The sequence below is a fragment of the Rhinopithecus bieti genome, unplaced genomic scaffold (genome assembly GCF_001698545.2).
Source record: "Rhinopithecus bieti isolate Rb0 unplaced genomic scaffold, ASM169854v2 scaffold_20840, whole genome shotgun sequence".
In the NCBI taxonomy this organism is placed as follows: Eukaryota; Metazoa; Chordata; class Mammalia; order Primates; family Cercopithecidae; genus Rhinopithecus; species Rhinopithecus bieti.
This window is the reverse complement of record NW_016809955.1, coordinates 496495-511862: the sequence shown is the minus strand read 5'-3', so window position 1 is coordinate 511862 and position 15368 is coordinate 496495. Positions and strand designations below refer to the sequence as shown.

Here is a 15368-nt window from a genome sequence, read left to right as displayed (position 1 = left end):
TTTTTTTTTTTTTTTTTGATGGAGTCTTGCTGTGTGTCACCCAGGCTGGAGTACAGTGGTGTGATCTCGGCTCACTGCAACCTATACCTCCCGGGTTCAAGCAATTCTCCTGTATCAGCCTCCTGAGTAGCTGGGATTACAGGCGCTTGACACTGCGCCTGGCTAATTTTTGTATTTTTAGTAGAGACGGGGTTTCACCATGTTGGCCAGGCTGATTTCGAACTGCTGACCTTGTGATCCACCTGCCTCAGCCTCCCAAAGTGCTGGGATTACAGGCATGAGCCACTGTGCCCAGCCTACAATCTCACCTTTAAAGAAGTAAAACAGCTGGCCAGGCACAGTGGCTCATGCCTGTAATTCCAGCACTTTGGGAGGCGAGGCAGGCAGATCACGAGGTCAGGAGATCAAGACCATCCTAGCTAACATGGTGAAACCCCATCTCTACTAAAAATACAAAAAATTAGCCAGGCATGGTGGCAGGCGCCTGTAGTCCCAGCTACTTGGGAGGCTGAGGCAGGAGAATGGCGTGAACTCGGGAGGCAGAGCTTGCAGTGAGCCGAGATAGCGCCACTGCACTCCAGCCTGGGCAACAGAGCGAGACTCTGTCTCAAAAAAAAAAAAAAAAAAAAAGTAAAATAACACAATTACGTTTTGGAAGACAAAGGTACAATAATCTTGTAACTGAAAGGAACTGCAAGTGTCTGTCAATCCAGCATAGTTAAGTACTTTGGAGAGAGTAGATCCAGCACGTCTGAGTTTGAATCCTGACTCTGCCACTTACTCTGTGATCCTGGAAATTACTTAGCTTCTCTATGCATCAGTTTCATTGTAAAATGGGAGTAACAGGGTGTATGTCTCATAAGATTATTATGAAGATTAAATTGAGTTAATGCGAGTAAGGCTCTTAAAGTTGTGCTTAGCTCATAAACCTCAGTAAACATGCAGTAAGTGTTAGTTACTATTAAATTAGGGTGCAACAAAAATGATGAATTTGTAACATGGGGAAATGACTATGTTTAAATGTTAAATGAAAAATACCTTAAGACAAAACTCTATTTGGAGTATTATGATGTAAGATACATTTTAAAACACTAGAAGGAAAATTATTAAGAAATATTATCAGTGGCTACCTTTGAGTAGAGGGCTATAGATGTTTTACCCATTTCTTCTACTTTCCATTAAAAAAAGTCTATTTCTTCTAAGTATGTATTAACTTTATATTTGAAGGGAAATCAGCCTAAAATTTACTTTATTTATTTATTTATTTATTTTGTGACAGGTTCTCGCTCTGTTGCCCAGGCTGGAACGCAGTGGCTCAATCATGGCTCACTGCAGCCTCGACTTCCAGGGCTCAAGTGATCCTTCCACCTCAGCCTCCTAAGTAACTGGGACCACAGGTACACACCACCATGTCCAGGTTATTTAAAAAAAAAAAAATTTTTTTTTTTCTGTTTTTGTAGAGGCGAACTCTCCCTATGTTGTCCAGGCTGGTCTCCAACTCCTGAGCTCAACTGATCCTCCTGCCTCAGCCTCCCAAAGCGCTGGGATTATAGGCGTAAGCAATGCCACCTGGCCTAAATTTCAAACTATAAAGTCAGGGGATGATAAATCACTTAATGGGTAAATTCAAGTGATAGATACAGGAAAACCCCAGCCTTTAGCACTATGCAATATATCCATGTAACAAAATGCCATCTGTACCTCTTAAATTTATTTTTTTAAAACGAAAAAATAACATACAGTGAACCAGGCCAACTTTCTACATCTGTATCAGGGTAGTCTCATGCACAAGGCATGATATAAGGAAATATGCTAGACCAACAAGGATAGAGCTCATTTCATTTCTAAAGGTACATAAAATTCTGGCCTGTATTTTAGTAAAAGTAAACATGAATATAACCACTGTCACCCAGAGCATATTCTGACTTCCAGATTAGAAAACATTTATCCAAATTTCATGCTGAAAACTGTATGAATGAGGCATACCATCAAACCAGTCAATGGCTGCCTTAGCTGAAGGAGGGTCATCAAATGACACTGTTGCCTCCCCCTTTGGCTTTCCTGTGTCCTTGTCTGTATAAAGATTTATCATTGGTTTTCCAGTCTTCTTATTTGTCTGAGGAAAACAAAACACTTGGTGTTAGCATTTTAAAATAAGTAATCATGTATCATTTAGATAATCAAAGATTTATTTTTTGCAAGGAATTCACACATTCATACTATAAAATACTATGCACCTAATATAAAGTTACCTGTAGGTTTGGACAAGCATAACTCTCCAAGCTACACTAAGTGAAAACCAATCTATAAAAATGATATAGTATACTGTTTTATCTATGTATAATTGCTTTTTTTTTTTTTTAAATTGAGACAGGGTTTTACTCTGTCACCCAGGTTGGAATGCAGTGGCACCATCATACTCACTGTAGCCTCAAATTCCTGGACTCAAGAGATCCTCCCACCTCAGCCTCCCGAGTAGCTGGGACTACAAGCGAGTGCCACCAAGTCCAGCTTTTTTGTTGTTGTAGAGATGGGGTCTTGCTATATTGCTCAGGCTGGTCTCAAACCCTTGGCCTCAAGTGATCTTCCTGCCTCAGCCTCCCACAGTGCTGTGATTAAGTGTTGTGATTACACGAATCAGCCACCACACCCAGTTTATAATTTCTTTAAATCCACAGAAATTAAATATAGATAATGCTTCATGTCAATATGTAACTTTTTTTTTTGAGACTCCTCTGTGGCCCAGGCTGGAGTGCAGTGGTGCAATCTCGGCTCACTGCAACTTCTGCCTCCCAGGTTCTGCCTCAGCCTCCCGAGTAGCTGGGACTACCGGTGCGTGGCGGCCCCACGCCTGGCTAATTTTTTGTATTTTTAGTAGAGACGGGGTTTCACCACGTTAGCCAGGATGGTCTCGATCTCCTGACTTCGTGATCTGCCCGCCTCGGCGTCCCAAAGTGCTGGGATTACAGGCGTGAGCCACCATGCCCGGCCGTAAATACGTAACTTCTAAAACACTACACTGGGATTTGGCTGGGATAAGACAAGGGAGAATTTTTACTTTTTCAAAACTCTGTGAATTTAGGCCAGGCATGGTGGCTCACGTGTGTAATCCTAGCACTTGGTGGGAGGCTGAGGTGGGAGGATCACTTGAGTCCAGGAGCTCAAGACCAGACTGGGCAGTAACAGGGAGACTCCATCTCTATAAAAAAATTTTTTTTAATTAGCTGGGCATGAGGACATGCACTAGTGGTTCCAACTACTCAGGAGGCTGAGGTGGGAGGATCACTTGAGCCCAGGAGATTGAGGCTGCAGTGATCCATGATCATGCCACTGTACTCCAGCCTGGGTGCAATAGAGCAAGACCCTGTCTCAAGACAACAACAACAACAAAATTAAATATTTTGTGTGTAATTAATTCCTTAACAAATTATAACTCCCACAGAAAGAAAAAAGTGAGCAGGCCAGGCACAGTGGCTCATGCCTGTAATCCCAGGACTTTGGGAGGCCAAAGCGGGCAGATCACTTGAGGTCAAGAGATCAAGACCATCCTGGCCAACATAGTGAAACCCCATTTCCACTAAAAATACAAAAATTAGCTGGGCGTGGTGGCACGCGCCTGTAGTCCCAGCTACTCAAGAGGCTGAGGCAGGAGAATCATTGGAACCTGGGAGGTGGAGGTTGCAGTGAGCCAAGATCGCGCCATAGCACTTCAGCCTGGTGGAAGAGTGAGATTCTGTCTCAAAAAAAAAAAAAAAGTGGGTAATTCCATAGACACCAGAACAAGGGCAGATGTAAACTGATTTCAAGAAACTGCTACTATCTAAACACTACTAAGGCTGCTTTCTAGTTGAAGAGATGAAAAACACATGCATGAAGTTAATAGTGCACAAGACGCTTTATTGAATGAGTAATTATGAGATAACTAACGTATTATCTCCAGCATAAACATTAAATAATCCTTCCCAAGAGCTATAACAACTTGAGTTTGCATGTAATTCAGTCTATAAAATGTTCTCAGCAACTCCTTTATTTCTCACAGTTATAAGAACTAAGCAGAGACTAATTTTAGAGTCCTAGGATGGAAGCTAAAGCACAGGTAGACTGTGGAAAGGTAAACACACGTAAGAAATAAAATCTTCATATATTCAACAAATTTAGCAAAGGTCTACAGACATAAATGAGCACGTGCATCATAAAATTTTAAGAGACAACAGGCGGATCACGAGGTCAGGAGATCGAGACCATCCTGGCTAACACGGTGAAACCCCGTCTCTACTAAAAAATACAAAAAAAAACTAGCCGGGCGCGGTGGCAGGTGCCTGTAGTCCCAGCTACTCGGGAGGCTGAGGCAGGAGAATGGCGTGAACCCGGGAGGCGGAGCTTGCAGTGAGCTGAGATCCGGCCACTGCACTCCAGCCCGGGCGACAGAGTGAGACTCCGTCTCAACAACAACAACAACAACAACAAAAAAAAATTTTTAAGAGACAAGGCTTATTGAAGTATATAGGCTTACTACACAATCTATGTATTATAATCAGAACATTGTGAGATTTTCAACATATATTTTTACTCACCTTGATAATTCCTATTTGCTTAAAGAACTCCCCAACTTGATCTGTAGACACACCCTCCCCAAGTCCTTGCACAAAGATTGTGTTGTTATCTGAATTATCAGATTCTGAATCTAAGAGAAAAAAAGTGACGGTTAATTTTACATATTCCTTGGTTATCACATTCTATTCAGTAATCAAAGACAATAATTTATTGTCCCTTTCAATTGTTTCTATGACAAAAAGGAGAGGACCAATATAAGCACAATCTTATATAAACATGAACAGTATTCACAATAATTATTTGGTTGATCAATTCTTACAACTAAATTTCAGGTAACGTGGATCAAGTCCACACTATGTGAAATACCTATATACCAATTAAGGATGATCTTACAAATCTCACTCTTCAGATCAGACATAGGGCTAAAGGTCATGAAGAGATGGAGTTAATTTAGCATTTCTTTCTCTGGAGAACTCTAATTCTTTACAATTAAATATTTTTAAGATTCTCTAGTAGAAAATTCTCCAAATCTGATACTTTGAACTTCCAATCAAGCCACCAAGCAGAACTGCTGGTTTCCCATTCATTGCAATGAGCTTTGTATATACCAGAGTGCAGAGGCACCTTGTACACACACCTTACCTTACATGCACACTTTTGGATTAGTACAACAAAGTAAGAAAGATGTGTACAAATTCAGTCCATGAAGGGATAATTCAGAAATTGCCATCCATATAGAATACTTTGGCATCTTAATAAAACAAAAGTTCTGATTTTAAATTTTGGCTCAAATAGATTTTAACCTCTAAATTATAACTTTCAACAGGCTCCACAGGTAAATCTGTAGCCTTGAATTTCATTTAAATAAAAAGCCACAAAATTAGTGACCTCTACCCAAAACAAGACAGTTCTCTCATGTATGAATTCACGTTTCTTGAATTCACTAAGTCAGCACACTTAAGCAGACTACAATCCAACGTAGGATTTTCTTTCTTAAACAGTTTTTCTACTTCTAATTCCACAATGATATAAATTTTTTCATTAAATCTGATTTGCAATAATTTTCAATAATTAATGCTAACCAGCAGTAAAAATTCAAATATTTCTTCACAGAAGAAAGAATATGGGAAAGCATAAACAGCAATTTTCCCTAGCAAACTGTCCCATCAATACTCCTGAATTTTTCTGACATTTCTTTTTTTTTTTTTTGAGACGGAGTTTCGCTCTGTCGCCCAGGCTGGAGTGCAGTGGCCAGATCTCAGCTCACTGCAAGCTCCGCCTCCCGGGTTTACGCCATTCTCCTGCCTCAGCCTCCCGAGTAGCTGGGACTACAGGCGCCCGCCACCTCGCCCGGCTAGTTTTTTTTTTTTTGTATTTTTTAGTAGAGACGGGGTTTCACTGTGTTAGCCAGGATGGTCTCGATCTCCTGACCTCGTGATCCACCCGTCTCGGCCTCCCAAAGTGCTAGGATTACAAGCTTGAGCCACCGCGCCCGGCCCTGACATTTCTTTAGAAATAAAGCTCCCTGGCTGGGTGTGGTGGCTCACACCTGTAATCCCAGCACTGTGGGATGCCGAGACAGGCAGATCTCAAGGTCAGGAGTTCGAGACCAGCCTGGCCAGCATGGTGAAACTCCACCTCTACTAAAAATACAAAAAATGAGCCGGGCATGGTGGCGTGCACCTGCAGTCCCAGCTACTTGGGAGGCTGACGCAGGAGAACTGCTTGATCCCAGCAGGTGGGTGTTGCAGTGAGCCAAGAATGCGCCACTGCACTCCAGCCTGGGCAACACTAGCGAAACTCCATCTCAAAAAAGACGAAAAGAAAAGAAAAAGAAAAAGAAAAGAAAAGAAAAGAAAAGAAAAGAAAAGAAAAGAAAAGAGAAGGAGAGAAGGAGAGAAGGAGAGAAGGAGAGAGGGAGAGAAAGAGAGAAAGAGAGAAAGCAAGCAAGCAAGCAAGCAAGCTCCCCAGTTCTGGCACCGCTATCAAATTAAACCTTCCTCCCATACTAAGCCCTCCAAACACACACTTTTCCCACCAAAAAATGGAAAACTAACATTTTCTTAATGGCAAAGTGACAAACCACCATAAACCTTACCAGCATCTGGTCTGGGTCCATAATCCCTGTGACCTAAGGGAAAAGAAAAGAAAAAAGAGCTATTTAAGGCAATTCATTTAAAATCATTAACAAAAAAAATAGTAATAAACCAAGGCATGAAAAGTCAATACTTCCAAAATCCTTGAAAGTCAACCATCACAGATTTACAAAGTAAATATATAAATTATGTTTTATTTAAAGTTTAGGAAATCAAGATGAATGTCAACATTCCCTTTAACTTGTCCTAGACAGCACCTGCCAGTTTAGCATTATGCTAGTATCACGTTTGTTAAGCTCTGGTTGTAAAGGCTGATTGGCCAACCCTAGTAATTTAAAAACACCATGTCAGCTACCTCTATAAAAACAAATTGTCAAAATCCAGTGAAGGTGTCATTCATTGGTCACCACAGACTCTTTCATGCAAATTCACTGTGTAGAAACCCATGGTACTGTTTGAGATCAACTCTGGCTTTTTAATGTCTACTTTGATATATATATGTGTATATATATATATATATATATATAATTTTTTTTTTAAAGCACACAACACACACCAGCCTCAACAGAGTAAGAAAGGACTTTTGACTACATCTGCGGGATATTGGTGGCTTTTAGATTTATATAGCATTTCCACTGAAACATTTTGGGATACTCAGCACTTACCACCAAAATTTTTGAAGCCACCGCGGTCACCACCACTGCAGAGGAAAAATTGAAGAAATGATTTCTTCCTTAAGTCTCTAATGTGCTGAGCCCTGGGCTCAATCTACACTTAACTGTCACAAGTAGAGTGCTTAGGAAAACAGTAGCACCTCTAAGTTTTCAGTAAATTCCATTTCATAGAGTTCTAAATGTTGCTTCTATCGAAGTGTTTTCCCAAGGATTTATTTCCACAAAATGTCTTTTCAAGCTTATTACATATCTAATACACTCTTATTTTGAAATCTTCCCAACCCCAAGCCAAAGGGATACTATTAAACCGTAACATAAAACTGGAGGCACAGCATGAAGAATACTAAACTAGAGCAAGTATTTTTTCCAAAAGGGTATTTTCTAAATATGAGAAAAAGAAAAAAGACCAGAAGAATATAAAGCAAGGTTAAGATTTTGATGGTAGAACAGGAGAGGATTAAAACTTGAATATTAGGTTCTGCTGTGATACCAATAGTGGATTTTATGAGATGAATTTTAAAAGTGAAGTACAAATATACACAAAAGTGAGACTGAATAAAAGCAGTCTTAAAATTTCAAATCATTCAAAACCCTTATAAAAGACTACAAAGAGCATCACTTAAAAACCGCCCTCCTACTCCATACCCACTATACTACATCTCTTCACATCAGAGCTACAGAGGTTCATGCTGCCACATGCTCTGTACACTACCAGTAGTGTACCTTACAGACAGAAGGCAACATATTCCAATGCAACTCCCCATAGGACAATTTTTTTTTTTTGAGACAGAGTCTCACTCTGTCACCCAGGCTGAAGTGCAGTGGTGGGATCTCGGCTCACTGCAACCTCCACCTCCCAGGTTCAAGTTGATTCTCCTGCCTCAGCCTCCCTAGTAGCTGGGATTACGGGTATGTGTCCCCGCACCCAGCTAATTCCTATGTTTTTAGTAGAGATGAGGTTTCACCATGTTGCCTAAGTTGATCTCTAGCTCCTGGCCTCAAATAATTCGCCCACTTCAGCCTCCCACAAGTGCTGGGATTATAGGCACAAGCCATCACTCCAGGACACAGACTTTTATCTGGCAAATTACAATCACAAGGACAGTGGTCCTTGTGAGTATGGCTTTATGTAACAAATCTAAGGTCTCTCTTATCAAGACACTTTTTTTTTTTTTTTTTGAGACGGAGTCTAGCTCTGTTGCCCAGGCTGGAGTGCAGTGGCCGGATCTCAGCTCACTGCAAGCTCCGCCTCCCGGGTTTACGCCATTCTCCTGCCTCAGCCTTCCGGGTAACTGAGACTACAGGCGCCCGCCACCACGCCCGGCGAGTTTTTTGTATTTTTTAGTAGAGACGGGGTTTCACTGTGTTAGCCAGGATGGTCTCGATCTCCTGACCTCGTGATCTGCCCGTCTCGGCCTCCCAAAGTGCTGGGATTACAGGCTTGAGCCACCGCGCCCAGCCTTCAAGACACTCTTTTAAATACCCATCCAATAAAAGCTTGCTTCTCTTAACTGAATTCTGTAATCCTTTAAGATCTATATGCTAATATGGCAATAAAAACACTCAAAAGTTTTCTGATATCAGATCTTCTACTACTAATGATCTTATTCTACTATAACCCAAGAAGCTAATCTAATATACTGAAGTCTCTCACTGCTTAGAAATCTCTGCTTTATGGATACCTATCTTACAGGGGGTGGGAGGAGGAACCCTCAACTCTAGTGATTACCCTACCCTATAGATGGCTTTTCTGAGCCATATTGAGATAAAACACTCAGAAAAAATTCTCCCTTCTTAATAAATCCATTCTATTTCACTGTAAGGTAAAAATATTTCCACTTACAACTGCCTCGGGTAAAGACACATGCATTTTAACTTGTTGTTACTTTTTATATGATTTCCAGGATGCCTTTTTAAGCAGGAGTCTAAGGCTATTTCAAGGCAATATAGACAATATGAAACTCAGGCCCTTCCTATACAGTTTACCATTGAATTTTCTAAACCCCCGACTTCAGAACAAATAGTACTGAAGCCCTCCCTATACTTCTAAATGACATGTATATCGCTGCTTACACCTCTTTAAGAAAGGGAAGCCAACAGATCCGAGATTAAAAGATTAAACTGCTGAAAATATTATTATTAGAAACCAAGGTATCTCAGGTTTTTTTTTTTTTTTTAGAGGCAGTCTTGCTCTGTTGCCCAGACTGGAGAGCAGTGGCACAATCTCGGCTCACTGCAAGCTCCGCCTCCTGGGTTCACACCATTCTCCTGCCTCAGCTGGGACTACAGGTGCCACCACACCCGGCTAATTTTTTATTTTTAGTACAGATGGGGTTTCACTGTGTTAGCCAGGATAGTCTCGATCTCCTGACCTCATGATCTGCCCGCCTCGGTCTCCCAAAGTGCTGGGATTAAAGGCGTGAGCTGCCGCGCCTGGCCTCTCAGAGGTTTTTTAACTCCAAAAAGTGAGAGAAAAGAACTAGTGAAAATATTAAGCCCACATTCTTATGCCAGGAGGTTAAAGTTCCGAGGATAAAGATGACTTTTAAAATGGGAAATTGGAGGTCACTGGGTTCACAAATAAGTGCTAGAAGAAATGCCTCTTACTTTGTTGTCATCTTAAGGGAATATCTAATCTGGCCACAATGGATGGAAAACATGCAATTTCATACATAGCTAGTTCCTATAATTTCCATTCTGGCCAGCAATATAACTTTGAACAATAGAAAAGGACATAACCCTGGCAAAATAAAGGGATATAAAACAAATGACATTTAAAAAGGTTTACGATTTCTTATTCCTCCATATAATACATTTGAACATTATCATCTTTATTTATTTTTTTTATTTCTGAGACAGAGTCTCGCTATGTCCCCCAGGCTGGAGTGCAGTGGCATGATCTCGGCTCACTGCAACCTCCACCTCCCAGGTTCACGCCATTCTCCTGCCTCAGCCTCCCGAGTAGCTGGGACTACAGGCGCCTGCCAGCACGCCCGGCTAATTTTTTTTTTGGTATTTTTAGTACAGATGGATTTCACCGTGTTAGCCAGGATGGTCTTGATCTCCTGACCTCGTGATCCCCCGTCTTGGCCTCCCAAAGTGTTGGGATTACAGGCGTGGGCCATTGCGCCCGGCCTTGAACGTCATCTTTACTGAGAATTTCCTTTGAAAATAAAGCAGCTGAAGATTTCAACACATGGCCATAAATTTGGAAATACCATGGTACATTGGAGAAAGAACTAGTCTTCAAACCAAGAGACTCAAGGTATAGTCTTAATTATCACTAATCAATCTTGAAAATTTGGACATGTCAGTGGTTCTCCATAAGCTTCAATCTCCTTAACAAAATAAGGGTCTGTATCCTTACTATTCAAAATGTCATGGAATAGAAGCATAAGCACAGCCTGGAAGCTTCTGAGAAAAGCAGAATCTCAGGCCCCACTCTAGACCTACTGAATAAGAATCTGCATTTAGTAAGATCCCCCAAGTAATTCATATGCACATTTAAGTCTAAAATATCTAGAAATTTGGTTTAGGCACTGATCTAGATGATCTGTAATTTTATGCAAAGCTTTCTTTCAAGTTCAAACGTTGCAATCATTTTCTCTCCCCTTAATAGAAAATAATCCTCTTTTAGGAATTTATTAAATAAAGAAAATAACCTTCAAGTAGTACTATTAGATATTAACAGAAGATGAGCCTGAGGTTAACAATCTTTCTTTAAAATCTGCATTAATGTTACAAATCCCTTTTCTACATGCTAAGGCAAATTAAGACACAAAGGTACTTGAACATCTGTGAGTCAAGATGTTGACACAACAAATTTGCTTTAAGTCCCAGAAAAAGGAGAAAACATGCACACATAAAGAATTCCTGAAGTAGCAGAGATATTTAACAGAGACATAAGCATACTCAACTTTATTGGCAGAGTATCCCCTGCATAAGAAAACTAGCTGCTTTTCTTTTTGTTTTTTGAGATGGTGTCTTGCTATTTTGCCCAGTCTGGTCATGAACTCCTGATCATCAGTGACCCTCCTACCTCAGCCTCCTAAGTAGCTGAGACTACAGGTACACGCCACAGTCCCCAGCTAGTTGCATACTCTCTTTTTTTTTTGAGACAGAGTCTTGCTCTGTCGCCCAGGCTGGAGTGCAGTGGCGCAGTCTTGGTTCACTGCAAGCTCCGCCTCCCGGGTTCACACCATTCTCCTGCCTCAGCCTCCCATGTAGCTGGGACTACAGGCGCCCGCCACCACGCCCGGTTAATTTTTTGTATTTTAGTAGAGACGGGGTTTCACCATGTTAGCCAGGATGGTCTCGATCTCCTGACCTTGTGATCTGCCTGCCTCGGCCTCCCAAAGTGCTGGGATTACAGACGTGAGACACCGCGCCCGGCCTTTTTTTTTTTTGTGACAAGAGTTTCACTCTTGTTGCCCAGGCTGGAGTGCAATGGTGCGATCTTGGCTCACTGCAACCTCCAACTCCCGGGTTCAAGCGATTCTCTCACCTCAGCCTCCTGAGTAGCTGGGATTATAGGCACCCACCACCATGCCCAGCTAATTTTTGTATTTTCAGTAGAGACGGGGTTTCACCATGTTGGCTAGGCTGGTCTCGAAGCCCCGACCTCAGGTGATCCACCCGCCTCAGCCTCCCAAAGTGCTGGGATTAGAGGCGTTAGCCAGTGTGCCCAGCCAGTTGCATATTCTTGACCCAAACACAGAGACAGTTACCCCAAGTTCAAAACCACAAAGAGCAGCCCACACGAACGCATACTCTGAAGGTTCTTTCACTGTTATAGCAGTATACATTTAGAATAGACAACAGATTCCATTTCAGATGCTTCTCAAGAAAGAAAAAGTTCTTTGACAGAATCTCCACTCCAAAGCTTTTTTTTTTTTTGAGATGGAGTCTCACTCTGTGGCCCAGGCTGGGGTGCAGTGGCATGATCTCAGCTCACTGCAACCTCTGCCTCCTGGGTTCACGCCAGTCTCCTGCCTCAGCCTCCCGACTAGCTGGGACTACAGGAGCCCACCACCAAGCCCGGCTAATTTTTTGTATTTTTAGTAGAGATGGGGTTTCACCATTTTAGCAAGGGATGGTCTCTATCTCCTGACCTCATGATCTGCCCGCCTCGGACTCCCAAAGTGCTGGGATTACAGGCGTGAGCCACCACACCCAGCCTCCAAATCTTTAATTAAAAAAAAAAAAAATCTAACTATATCTATTTACGGACTAAAACTGCCAAGAAGTAAAAGGACAATGCAGGAATCTCTATTCTTAGAAAATTTCACTAACTAGAGAGAAAGGGCTTAGCAAAATGGAGAAAGATTAGCTTAAAAACCCATGCTGTGCTTGAGTTTTCAGACTACTAAATCCAGAATACAATTTCCTGAGTGTGAGGAAAACAGGAAAAGTACACCACTAATTCCACATTTAAGTGACTCAATGGATTTAAGTACTATTCTCAATAACAGCTGTATTTACATTTTATTTCCTCCTATGTCTTATATGCATGGTAAAAAGGCTCTCTGGAATCAGCATCTATCAACATCTCAGGAGGCCAAGAATCTATCATTCTAGAGCTGCACTGTCCAATACAGTATCCACTACCTACATGTGGCCTGCTGAGCACTGGAAATGTAGCTAGTCTAAATTAAGATGTGCTCTAAATGCAAAATACAAAACAGATTTCCAAATTTTAGTATGAAAAAACGAATGTTTTTTCATAGGAGGAAATAAAATGTAAATACAGCTGCTATTGAGAATAGTACTTAAATCCATTGAGTCACTTAAATGTGGAATTAGTGGTGTACTTTTCCTGTTTTCCTCACACTACGCCTTTTTTTTCCCTTTGTTACATTTGAAGAGGTATGGGGCGGAGAGGAAATGGAATTTGACAGTCTCACTATTACCCAGACTGGAGTGCAGTGGCTTTTCATAGACACAATCACAGCTCACTGCAGCCTTGAACCCCTGGGCTGAAGCAATCCTCCTGCCTCAGTTTCCCAAGTAGTTGGGACTACGGTGTATGCCACAGTGCCCAGCTAATTTTTTTCATTTTTAAGAGATGAGGTCTTACTATGTTGCCCATCTAGTCTCAAACTCCTGGCCTCAAGCAATCCTCTTGCCTCAGCCTCATAAGTAGCTAGGATTACAGGCGCAGGCCATCATGACCAACAAATTTTTTACATTGATTGCATGATGAAATATTTTGAATACATTGGGTTAAATAAAATACATTTTCTCATTGTTTATTTGTGTTGTTTTCTTTCCAATGTGGCTATTAGAAAGTTTACAATTAACTATATGGGTCACATTTGTGACCTCCATTGTATTTCTATTGGGCAATGCTGTGTTAGACTCACCAGAACATATGCATATTTTTATTTATTTTTTAGACCCATGTATACAGTGCCCCTGTATACATGCGTATTTCTACGGGAGCTAATAGAATGCCCTTTTAAGGGGGAGAAGATCCTCAGAAATCTGCATAATTTTAGGCTTGACATATTAAAGCCTGAAACAGCTACTAAATTTGATGGCATACTAATAATGAAAAGCAATTATTTATTAAGTTCTGGCAATTTTACAAGGCATTAACCACAATGCTAAAACTAAAAATCACTGGGAGAATTTATGCCCTTAGCTTCTAGTCCACTAAGATGTCCATGTTAATTATAGATGACAGTAAGAAATGGTCTTTTTTTTGCTACAATTGCTTTTTCAAAGAAAAAGATTAAGTTTCCTGTAGTTCCTATAATCTTCACTTATCTCTCTTTCATACTTGGAAAGCTGATGGCTTCTTTTTGACCAGAAATCTTCTTCTAGCCAGGCAATCACACCATCTATAAGTCTCAGAATGTCCCATCCTTTACCTTATAGCCAATCCTCATCCACAAATTATGCCCCCCCCTTTTCTTTGGCAATGGAGTTTCGCTCTTGTTGCCCAGGATGGAATGCAATGGGGTGATCTCAGCTCACTGCAACCACCACCTCCCAGATTCAAGTGATTCTCCTGCCTCAGCCTCCTGAGTAGCTGGGATTATAGGCACCCACCAGCTAATCATGTCCGGCTAATTTTTTGTATTTTTAGTAGAGACAGGATTTTACCATATTGGTCAGGCTGGTCTCGAACTCCTGACCTCAGGTGATCGACCACACCCAGTCTATGCCTCTTCTTCTTTTAATATAAACCAACTAATGCCAGATATTCTTCAAACAGCCCCCAAAAGAATTGCTATTTTTTATTTATTTTTTTTCGAGACGGAATCTTGCTCTGTTGCCCAGGCTGGAATGCAGTGGTGCGATCTCGGCTCACTGCAAGCTCCGCCTCCTAGATTCACGCCATTCTCCTGTCTCAGCCTCCCAAGTAGCTGGGACTATAGGCACCCGCCACCATACCCAGCTAATTTATTTTCTTGTATTTTTAGTAGAAACGGGGTTTCACCGTGTTAGCCAGGATGGTCTCAATCTCCTGCCCTTGTGATCCGCCCGCCTCGACCTCCCAAAGTGCTGGGATTACAGGCATGAGCCACGCCTAGCCAAGAATTGCTATTTTTAAGATGACTGAGAACACAAATGGGAGTGTTGATGATGACTAATGAAAAATGTTTGGGTATTTTGGTACTTAAACGCAAAATTGTGTGGAAAAAAGAAATCTTAAAACAGGTCATTTACATTCAAATTCAAAACACTTTATCCCAATAAATAAGCTAAAACCACATCTTTAAAAGATGTTATAACACATAAAAAGTATATGAACTTCAGCCAGGTGCAGTGGCTCACACCTGTAATCCTACCACTTTGGGAGGCTGAGGCGGGCAGATCACGAGGTCAGGAGATTGAGACGATCCTGGCTAACACGGTGAAACCCCATCTCTACAAAAAAAAAAATTAGCCAGGCGTGGTGGCATACGCCTGTAGTCCCAGCTACTCAGGAGGGTGAGACAGGAGAACTGCTTGAACCTCGGAGGTGGAGGTTGCAGTAAGCTGAGATGGTGCCACAGCACTCCAGCCTGGGCAGCAGAGACTCCATCTCAAAAAAAAA

At 41.5% G+C, this 15368-nt stretch overlaps 1 protein-coding gene across 2 annotated transcripts in view; it reads right to left on the bottom strand.

Moving 5' to 3' along the window:
• Positions 1 to 15368, bottom strand: part of TAF15 (TATA-box binding protein associated factor 15) — a 41498-nt gene that overhangs the window by 7586 nt on the left and 18544 nt on the right. For both annotated transcript variants that reach the window (XM_017890999.1, XM_017891000.1), the window contains exons 8-11: positions 7316 to 7350; positions 6653 to 6685; positions 4575 to 4684; positions 1987 to 2116 (exon numbers count right to left, since the gene is read on the bottom strand). In XM_017890999.1, the coding sequence (XP_017746488.1) occupies positions 1987 to 2116; positions 4575 to 4684; positions 6653 to 6685; positions 7316 to 7350 (308 nt within the window). The remainder of the gene's footprint in view (positions 1 to 1986; positions 2117 to 4574; positions 4685 to 6652; positions 6686 to 7315; positions 7351 to 15368) is intronic.